Source organism: Bidens hawaiensis, unplaced genomic scaffold (genome assembly GCF_021521415.1).
Source record: "Bidens hawaiensis isolate Kalapana, Puna unplaced genomic scaffold, B.hawaiensis_p1.1 tig00037157_1, whole genome shotgun sequence".
Taxonomy (NCBI): Eukaryota; Viridiplantae; Streptophyta; class Magnoliopsida; order Asterales; family Asteraceae; genus Bidens; species Bidens hawaiensis.
Genome location: NW_027505459.1, coordinates 1600 through 12489, shown reverse-complemented (window position 1 = coordinate 12489; position 10890 = coordinate 1600). Strand labels below are relative to the sequence as shown.

Here is a 10890-nt window from a genome sequence, read left to right as displayed (position 1 = left end):
ACTAAACCATACAGTTTTTTCCAAAAAAACTGAAAATAATAATAATGTTCTACTCTTTTTATTGTATAATTTTTAAAACTGAAATAATGAATGGTCATTTTTGTATCGAGGGTTTTCAGTTTTCACACACATGTATACATGGTATAATTATGTTGCAACAAATTAGAACCGCGATAATAATTACATTAGTTTACAACTAGTTTGTTTTTTACGTTTATGTGTATAATCTACTAAACTTAATTTCTTTGTCATCTAATATTCAGTTGTACCCAACATCATCATCTTCATTTCTTGTTGCTTTTAGGGACTCGGTTAAAACTGTAAGTGGGGTAGATTGCAATACTAGTTTATTTAATTTGCTCCCAAAGTAAATATAAAGGAAACATGGAGGCGTTAGTAAAACTTTGTGATTAATCCATCATAATGGGTTATGAATATTTGTGAAAAAAGGTACTTTTAGCAACATCCTTTTTTTTTTCACAACCACTAACATGTAGTTTGATCATGCAAACCACATAAAATGAATCTGCTAATGATGGTTAGATATTAAGACGCGCACGTACGTTTAATACTAGTTAACATAAAGCTGTATTGAAATGGTAGGTAACGCTGGTAATTTGTTGCATCAATATTGTATAACTACAATGGTAATTAAAGTTGCTGCAAACAGTTAATTTGATTTCCAAACACAAAAACTTATAATTAATCTAATTTCAAAATGCATGTAAACCTAATTTTACTTTTAAAAAACCCAAACACAATTAAAGACTAATACAATAAATTTACATAAGAAAACTAAAAAACAAAACACACAAACATGCAATGTACATAAAACATAAAAATAAAATAAAAAATATATGAAAACATAGTACCTACCATGACATACACAAATCAGCCTCTCAAATCAACCACAATGATACTGATATTATCGGTGCTCCGTCGTCCCATCACAAGCCGCACCAGTAAGACCGCGGCTGCCATCGTGTACAGTGAACCGCCACCATGCACCGCCATTTGAGCCACCAATCCTAAATTACCATTCAAATCTTCTTGTTGACATTTATGAACCAACTCACAACACAATTCACTTGACACCACGTCCCACAATCCATCACTAGCTAATATCAAGCTTATATCTTCCGAATCCCGTTTCATGAACACAAACTCGGGTATAGATGTTACAACTCGTTTAAGAAACCTGTCGCCTGTTCTTACATGAAACGGTACGATCAACAATCGTGCAAACGTAATAATAAAAGTATGTTGAAGCAAAATATATTAATAATATGACCTATGGCTCGTGACATTGCTAGAACACCATCAACTCGTGCTACATTCGCTGCAAAGGTAACCCGTCCTCCTAGTGATTCGATTCTTGCTCGTTCATCGGCCCGATCAGGCTGCAAACAAATGTGAAATTATTATATCGATGGTGATCAATGATGATATATGGCCAACTTTATGGGGAAAAATTATTGGTTTTAGTATAAGAATTGAAATATAACTTTATTTAGGTGACACAAATTATACAATAGTCAATTTAAGTTAACTTGAGCATAAAATTAGTTATACGAGTCAACACCAACTATTTTTATAAAGTGTAAATTTTATAACTACAATTTGAAAGAGCTCCACTTAAACCTACCATTTTTTATAAAAATTATGTAACTTTCGGCATCGAACGGCCAGTCACTACTAGAAAAAGAGATGTTTTTCTACAACTGAATTCCTAAGAAAATCCAGTTTCAAACAGTTTTCCAACAAAAAGTCACGTTAGAAAAACACATGCTTGAAAATCGTTTTCAACTGTTTTTCAACAACTTTTCTTACAAAATTGCTAAAAAAACATGTGTTTGTAAATTTTTTACAACTTCCCTACAAAAACTATTTTGACTTAATATAATGTTTATTAGATAATATTTTAGCAAAGTCGGAGCTTAATGTTTTTGTTGAAAATCTATTTGAACTACTTATCGTAAGAAATTTGTAGGAAATTTTTGCAAGAAAATGACTTGTTTTCTGGTAGTGAGTAGCTAACCGAAAAACACGAATACCCTAAAATTGATAAAATTTATAATCTGAATTCTATGCAGATTTTATCGGTTCACGACCAGTAATGAAAAATAACAAAACCGAATGCTATACCGAAAACATGAAGAAGAATACCGGTACCTACTGTGTTCGGTCGGTCGGTACCGATACTCTACAATACTCTATACAAAAATGCATGTTTACTCTTTACAAAAGAGCTACATGCATGCATGAATCACGATGACAATTATTAGTTATTTGTTTTATCAAAATTCATTTTGACCCGGTAATCCGACCCGGACTTTACAAAAAGTTTTTAAAAATTTCAAACTCATTGAAAGTTTGAAACTCATGAACCTAGTTTCTAGAATATACACGTCGATCCCATGCAAAGTACATGCTTACACCATGAACATTCCACCTGTGTGACACTGAAACAAACGATACAATTCATGTCTTATTACCTTATGGTCAACGGACAGTGGGACCACCTTCCCGTTCCGACAAAGCACGGCGCGTGAGTCACCGCAGTTTGCGGTGACAATATACTCTTTAGTCACCAACACCACCACCGCCGTCGACCCGACCACCGACAACCTCGGATGGTGTCGACACACATTATAATTATTCTCTAACCCGTTGCATTGACATAAAGTCAACGCCATCGCATCCATCCGTTCGAAACTCCGCTCAATGGACGTCTTCCATAACGTCGCTGGTTCCATGTCGCTGGTTGATTTCACGCGCGTCAACTCCTCCGCCATAATAACATGCATGTTCTCTTTACACAATGTTGACACCTGTAATATCAAATGTTAAAATTACGGTTTTGCCCTTAGGTAAAACAATTTAAAATTTTCGGATTCACCGAGGTTGACTAAAAAACTTGGTGTGTTTCAACAGCGATATTTGTGACAAAGTTGTCGCAAACATGTTGTAGGCACAATTTTACCATAAATAAATGTTATTCGTCTAAAAAAAATGAAAGTAAAAAATTTGTTGGATATTAGTCGTTAAATTTGAGTTGCCTGAAAATTGTAGAAATTGTAGCAAATATAAGCGATATTTGTGACAAATTTGTTGGCCATAATTATACCACAAACATTATTCGTTTAAAAATTTGTGAATTTTGAGTTGCAGGAAAATTGTAGAGAATGTTTGTAGCGAAATTTGTGACTGATTTAACATTTTGTTGCCACAATTTTACCACAAATGTTATTTTGTGTAAAAAAATAGTAGAAAATTTGTGAGATATTTTTCGAAAACTCGAGAAGTGAAAACATTGTGTAACTTGTGGGAAATTTGTCGCAAAAGTATTGCAGCGACAATTTTCCCACAAATTGTTATACATATGAAAATACTTTTTTTTGGTCGAAAATTTGTGATTTGTCACAAATTCTGATTTGTGAGAAAATTGTAGAAAATATTTGTAGCGAATTTTACATTATGTCCGCCATGGCCGTCAAACACGCCGAAAAAATGCACCGGTTGGTAGCCATTAATCTCCGGTCGACAAAAGTTCATCTTAATAGTTATCTCATCTTCCATTTCCCGCGCCCGACCAACCACCGACATCGACCCGTACACCGGTGGGACCAGCAACTGTTCGGATATTTCGTCTGTTATCACCTTTTGTGAATTGGCCGATACTGAACCAGTTAACCTTCTTCTCATCTCGATCCTTCGTCTTCGATGCTCTCTGCGCTTATTCGGCGTACCCGAGTCCTCGTGTGTCGGCATGAGACTCCTACGACTTCGGTACACCCACGTCATTGGTACTCACTAATAATATGAACAAAAGATAACAAAACATGTAACAAAACATATAGCAAAACATAAAGTACAAAGTGTCATATTTGTTAAATGATAATATTAACAATAATAATATTTGGTGAATATATAGAATAACATAAGATATGTGACATGAAATGAAAAAATGGTTTCTTACATTTGAATAATAATAATAATAATAATGAGTAGTCTACAGACGGCTAGGATGGGTGGCTTTGGAAGCCGGACTAAAAGGAAGTGAGATGTTGCCACGTGGAAACGAGGTCAATTTAGATGGCGATAAACGATGATGCGAGGTGACGCGTGACATAGAAGTCTTGAACAAAGGTGTAGTGTTAGATTGTACACTTGTAGGGCCCTCATGATTGTGTTAGTACCACGTAAGTTTGTTTCGAGTTGACAGCCTGGGCCATACAAGTTTGGTTGTGGACCCCACTTACTCCATATTTTCCTCTCTTTCGGTTGCTAATTATTTATTGTTTATATAAAGTTATATATAGGGTACTACTTGGTTTTGTGTTTGTTAGGACTTGTAGCTTATTGTTTACAACTTTACACATTGAATGAATGTAACATTATAAGCCCATATATTTACAAAATGGTTAAGGAGAGAGTTAGTCATAATTTGTTAGTGGAATGAAAAAAATCCCATGAAGTTAGAAACCTATGTTATGAGATTGTATATCAGAATTGTATAAATTAGGGTTATTGTGAAGGAGTATCTGAAACGTCCAAAAGAAGTTGAATACTTTGTTCAATTAATTAATCGGTGATATTGAAGGAAGTTAAGCATATGACTTTTAATGATTTGAGGAAAAAAAAAAACCATGTAAGAGAAGTGGGGTTGCTTTCAATGGAATGTTGGGGCATGAAAATGCTAGAGCTTTCGTAGAAGCGTACTAGTGTTTCTGAACCATAATGAGCGCGATAATGAGGGGTTGAAAAGACCTAGAAGAGTGATATCTATGGTAGAGGTGCACAAATCGGGTATTAGAAAAACCCGGGTTCAGGTATGGAACGGGGTTCGGGTATGATCGGGTATTGGAAAATCGGGTATTAGCATTACCCGGGTCGGGTTCGGGTTCGGGTCCGAGTATTGCTTCTAAAAACCATACCCTATGTATCGGGTATAGATCGGGTATTCTAAAACTGTAAGGCCCCGTTACCGGGGCTTCACATTTGGACGTTGGATTTACTCATAAACATAGTTCTACAAATCAGAGTTTATTAAAATTTTTCGCGGAATATAAAACATCAGTCATTTGTTACAAATCATTAAATCCTTTCTTCAAAACCAACTTAAAACATCATTTTTAAACACCATTTCTTCCGTCTTCAGATGTCAGCCGTTCAATCCATGCCATGTGCCATCCCCATGCTAGCTCTTTGGTCAGATCACCTGCATGTATACTAAAAATCAGCTACGCTGAGTGAATTCTAGTTAATCAGGCAACATACAATTCATTCTTATATACTCCTACACGTATCCGAAGACACATATTAATACTCTTACCCTGTATAAATAATCATAAAAGGAACATCACATAATATTTATTAAAATGACCATGGCTATTGCCCATGCTATATATTTTCCATAGAATGACACTCTGTATAAATTCTTCATAGAAGGACACTCTACATACTTCCATAGAAGGAACATCCTATGTATTTCCATAGAAGGAACTCGATGCTTTCCATGTAAGGAACACTATGCTTTCTATTTAAGGAACACTATACTTTCCATTAAAGGAACATTATGTTTTCCATTTAAGGAACACTATATATATTATCCGTAGAGGGAACTATGTGTATAAGTTATTATTTAATATCCATATAAGGAAATCATCACTAATCTTGGCAATACATGTAATATCCGAAGATCGTTCACGTATCGACAAACTATTAGCATCACATACATGCATCATTCATACATCATATATATATATATATCGTATCTTTAACTACCACCTGACGGTACATGCAATATCCGAAGATCGTTCACGCACCGTCAAGCAATCGATCGTATCTATCACATATATTATACATGGCATACACTTGCCATTTAAGGTAAGTGTATTAACTTTCACATCGAGTATGCACACAGCCTCGAAAACATAACAAGGAAATGGGGCTAGAAACTCACCTAAATCCTGCTTCGTTCTCCGTTTATTCATTCCCTTAACTGAGCTCGGCTGACTGTATTTTTAAACCCTAGCCATAATGTATTTCTAGTTTAGTTAATACCCTCAACGAACGGGGGCCCGGGGCAGCGCCCCTGGCAGCGGGGTTCTAGGGGCAGCAGCCCCTAGCGGGGTCCAAGGGGCAGAGTCCCTGGCTGGGGTTAAGCTATCAGGTCAGTTTGGAAAATTTTTGTTTTCGTTAACTGTCTTAACATATTTTTCATTAGGATTTTAAATTATTATTTTAACTCTCCTGTATTCGCAAGCGGTCATAAATGTAAGCGAACATACGTGTAAGCGAAGTTAATTAGTAGCGAACTTAACCAGTAAGCGAGGTTACTTGGTAGCGAACTTAACCAACGAAGTTAATCGGTAGCGAACTTAACCAGTAGGCGAGGTTACTCGGCAACATCTACGGGTCTAATTTTAACCCCATAAACATCTTGGTTCCAACACGAAATCCTTTGATACGATGTTAATAATTCCCGTAACGTTCCCATGGCCATTTTTTGGATAAAACGCGACTCGGGAACTTATAAAGTTTGGACCTTTAACCTTAAACGTTCAATACTAGATCTATGTGTTCATTTTAAACGACCCGATCATGGTTATAAGTTCGTTAGGTTTGTTTTTAACATCAAGTTTGCTACTTTACATCTCATTTATACCCGATCTACTTTAGGTTCAAGTTTCAAGGCTAACCGTTCATAAAAACGTAAACTTTAAAGGTAAAAGACATACCTTTACGTGTTTTGAGGTTACGGTTTAACTTGGTTATGAACTTTAGGTCTTGTATCTATCTTGTATTACGAGGATCTATCAAGAATCGACGTTTGTTTGGCTTGGATCTCGCCTCTCTCTCTCTCGCGGCCGTATGTAGGGTGGTGTAGGTGTGTGTTTTGAGTGTGTGGAGAATAAGATGGAAAGAAATGAGGGTTTAGGGTTTTAGGGTGGTTTAAGAGAGTATTTATACTACTAAGGCCCATGGACCCTAAGCCCATCTTATCCATAATCCCATCTTGATTAATCTAAGTTCATGATCCTTTTTTTTCTTGCTAAAAATAATTAATTATTTATGCCCGTCAACTAAATGCGACTCTCTTTAAATATGTAAATTTTAGGATCTTACAAAAACCGGGTATTTGAATACTCTATTTCCGGGTATTAAATACCATATTTTCGGGTTTTTTCAGGGTATAGATTGGAGTTTTGTAGGGGTTCCACTTTTTAGGGGTATTTTTCGGGTATTTTCCAGTTATTTTTCGGGTATAGATCAGGTATTTGAAAAACATGGATTCGGGTATGGGAAAAACCCGGTTCCAGGTATAGAATCGGCTCGGGTTTTGAGTTTGGTGGTAAAACAATGGATAACAAATCAATTTATATGGGTCATGCACATCAAAAACTGGTTCCAACGGCTATAAAACAGGTATATTACCGTTCCAACGGCTCTTTTTTGAGCTGCAACATCATTAATTGACCAAAACCTGGCGCAACCGTTTATTCTGGGTAGGAACCGGGTACGACCTGATTTGGGAAATAATATAAGGAACCGAGTAGAACTTTCGGGTATATAAATACCCAAACCGGGTTTTAGGTCCACCGGTTTGGGTCTGGAACCGGTGTTTTTGTGCATGTCTAACCGTTTCTACTAACCAAAGAATAGGCTAGGCCCAAAGAAATTGGTCCACTTTTTACACTTGTGGGCTATAACCGTGTGTGGTCCTCCAAATCTCCAATCAACATTATTTTAAGTCATTGGTATAAGTTTGATAATACAAATCTAACACACCTAAAAAATGACTACTTTCATGATTTAATTTATAAAAACAACTCAACTCCAATATCCCGACCCGAATAAATCTAGCAAAACCTTGTTCGTTTGCAATCTTTTCCGCTTTCTACTGAAAAAATCTTCATGTTACATCTCACAACCAAATATATTCAACAATATTCCACCATTTCACAGTTGGACTTAACATTTTTTAACATTTTAAATGTTTCAAGTAGCGGTTGTGTATAAGATACATGACATTATAAGTGACATTTATTACATATATATCAATGAATAAATGTCCAAAGTAGCTTATCATATCCCCCCCCCCTTTGGTTTAGATATTCAGGTTTTCCTATACGTGACAATGAGCTATCGTTAAAGCTTCCGCTATATATTGTTTGTGTTTTTTCTTTATATTTTATGGTCAAAATACAAAATAGTCATTCCACATCGCGTGTTTCTTCATCCACCAAATCCAAATGCATTTTCAAGCAACCGGTTTCCACGCTCCTACAACATTAAATATTAGTAAAAACCAACTATTTTAAGTAAGTAACAACCAAAGCTAAATGTAGTGAGATAAACTAGATAAAATAGTTGTATATTGATTGCGTGTCTAACAGGGTTATGTAGGGCTCTATATAAAAGAATAACATTACACTTGAATGCATTCTAGATATGATAGTAATATAACTAGTCTATTTTAGGGAAACTTCTTTGTTTGTAACCTTCTATAGCGGGTAAACTGGTGACGTGGCATGCCATCACACCCAAAAAACTGTTGCCGCATCATCATTATTACGTGCTATATAAGGTTTCTTAGGTTATGTGTAGTGGAGGGGCTACAAAATGAGGCGATTTGCGTCATGTGGCGCCCAGTCAGCAAAGGGTAGGTTTTTGTTTTTGGGGGGTAATGATGTTGTAGCCTATATATATATATATATATATATATATATTATATATATATATATATATATATATATATCACACCCGCAAACATATATAATATTAATATAAACAAACACAAGCCAGGCGACAAATACCTCCCCCCCCTTATCGCCGGGGGGGGGGGGGTGTTAAAAATGTTTATCGCCACAAAAGGGGCTGTTTTTTTGGCCCACTGCAGGCTGCCTTATATACAATAGGCGACAACCTTTTTCTTGCATACAATGACAAAGAGGCCAAACTTATTGGTAATGATTTTGGAACCTGTAAATGTAGAGCTATGTTTGAACCTCAGTGATCATTCTGTCGGGTCCGCGATGATTTGGCTTCCCGACACATCTCTATAACAAAATGATAAAGTTTAGTATTGAACATATGGAAGGTTATGAAACAAATGTTTTAAAATATATATACCCGAAATTCCTGCGGATAAGATCCAGGTACATTCTCCTTCAGCCCCTAAACATATAAACATCATGAAAGATTTTAATAAAATGATGCACAAATATCTAACTTTTTTATGTAAGTTGGAAGATGGTTATTAATGACACTAACCTTAGTTTTTTTAGGTTGTTTTGATGATGATTTAACATTTGTCTCGGGTTCTTGTTTCAAGGAGAGCTGTGTACATAACGATCGGTGATGATAATATTTTGTTACATTTTTAAGATTTTTGGAGCTTAAAGTAATACTTTATTTACCTTTTTAAATAATTCTGTTGGTGGTTGCTGAGAGTTGTGTTTTGAATTTAATTTAAATCCACCGTCTTTAATTGGATGCACCTGTGTTATAAAATAAGCGGATTACAATAAGAGACTTAAGCTTGCAAAAGAATTGAACGGACACGAATGGAGTATGTTCGAGTTTGATCGTTTGACTTTAACTGTATAAACGATAAAACACGAACGGGGTTTACTTGTCTGTGTTCGTTCATTAAGAAGTGAACATGTCCGTGTTCGTTTATGCTCGTTTGTTAAAAGTATAAACAAATGGTTCGCGTACGTAAACGAACGAACATAACTGAACATAGATGAATGCACATAACTGAGCTAAAACCAGTTAAATGTAATATGAAAAACGATGTGTGAGGTCTAAAAAGCTATTAAAATTTAAAACTAGACAGATTTGTAATGTGTCAAAAAAAACTTAAATAGATGTCTTAGTGAAGAAACACTAAGTGACCCCGGGCAGATTACGGATAATCTGGGGGTTATATAGATGTTTCCCACGAGGATGAGGTCCAGCAAAGAAAGTTGTTCTTCAGGTGACCTGCAAAACAGACACCGTAAGCTCGTCACTGAGAAGGGGGGAGTTCCTCCTTGTGACCACCCTCCGACGTGAGAATCAGACTAGATTGCTCTGAATATAAGTGTATATTAAGAGATTGCTAGAGAAGATAATGAGATATCAGATGATGTCCTTACCATTCCAAGGTGTTGGAGTATTTATAGCCGAAGGTAGGTTTCCAAGAAGGTACAGCCGGCTGAATAGTATTCATGTTCTACCAACAGTGGGCTACGCACAAGTCATGTTGGTTGGTGGATAGGCTGCGGCCGATAGTGACAAGGTCGGCTGTATACTGTTCCTTTACTGCCGGCTATGCACTGTTCCACCAACTGTAGGCTACGCACGTCCCATAGTAAGGGTTGGTGAGTAGGCAGCGGCTAATAGTGACAAACAGTACTAGAGGGTTTAAGCTCAGGTTTTAGGCTCAAGCTCAGACTTAAGCTCAGGTTGGTTTAAGCTCGGCTCAATCGAGCTTTTTAACGAGCTAATCTCGAGTATCTCGCGAGCAGCTCGGCTCGTTTGAACCCGGTAAGGGTGTAAATGAATTGAGCTCAAGCTTGTCTAGACTTAAAGTCGGCTCATGAGTAGCTTTTTTTCAACAACAAACTTAGCTTGACTCGTGAATAGTTTTTCAAGCTTGAATTCGGCTAGTTTTTTATTTATTAATTTTTTTAGTTAGTTATGTGTGTGTGTATTGTGTATATCAATTGTATATTTTTGTATAGTATATAATCTATTATACAAATTTAAGGCTCGTTATACTCGTGAGCCAGCTCAAAATAGTGAATCTTGGGTATTCGGCTCAAGCTCATTAATTAAATAAGCTCACTTATAGACTTGAGCTCAGTTTATACTTAGTTTGACACGGCCCTGAACCAT

General features: G+C 36.2%; 1 protein-coding gene and 1 long non-coding RNA gene across 2 annotated transcripts; both read right to left on the bottom strand.

The window, feature by feature from the left end:
- Nucleotides 1-681: 681 nt before the first annotated feature.
- LOC143613319 (putative protein phosphatase 2C 75) lies at nucleotides 682-3825 on the bottom strand. Its single transcript, XM_077087058.1, has 4 exons — nucleotides 3475-3825; nucleotides 2496-2831; nucleotides 1292-1400; nucleotides 682-1205 (listed from the first exon to the last, which is right to left on the bottom strand). The coding sequence occupies exons 1-4, from the start codon at nucleotides 3802-3804 to the stop codon at nucleotides 892-894; spliced, it is 1089 nt and encodes a 362-aa protein (XP_076943173.1). The 5' UTR covers nucleotides 3805-3825; the 3' UTR covers nucleotides 682-891.
- Nucleotides 3826-8059: 4234 nt separating this feature from the next.
- Nucleotides 8060-9508, bottom strand: LOC143613320 (uncharacterized). Its single transcript, XR_013150094.1, has 5 exons — nucleotides 9426-9508; nucleotides 9280-9345; nucleotides 9139-9183; nucleotides 8989-9065; nucleotides 8060-8289 (listed from the first exon to the last, which is right to left on the bottom strand). It is a non-coding gene; the product is annotated as an uncharacterized LOC143613320 (long non-coding RNA).
- Between the last annotated feature and the right edge of the window lie 1382 nt (nucleotides 9509-10890).

Coding starts and splice junctions, on each gene's coding strand:
- LOC143613319 (XM_077087058.1), bottom strand. CDS start 3,804: ATGACGTGGGTGTACCGAAGTCGTAGGAGTCTCATGCCGACACACGAG. Junction 2,832..3,474: donor ACGGCCATGGCGGACATAAT/GTAAAATTCGCT, acceptor TTGATATTACAG/GTGTCAACATTGTGTAAAGA. Junction 1,401..2,495: donor CACTGTCCGTTGACCATAAG/GTAATAAGACAT, acceptor ATTTGTTTGCAG/CCTGATCGGGCCGATGAACG.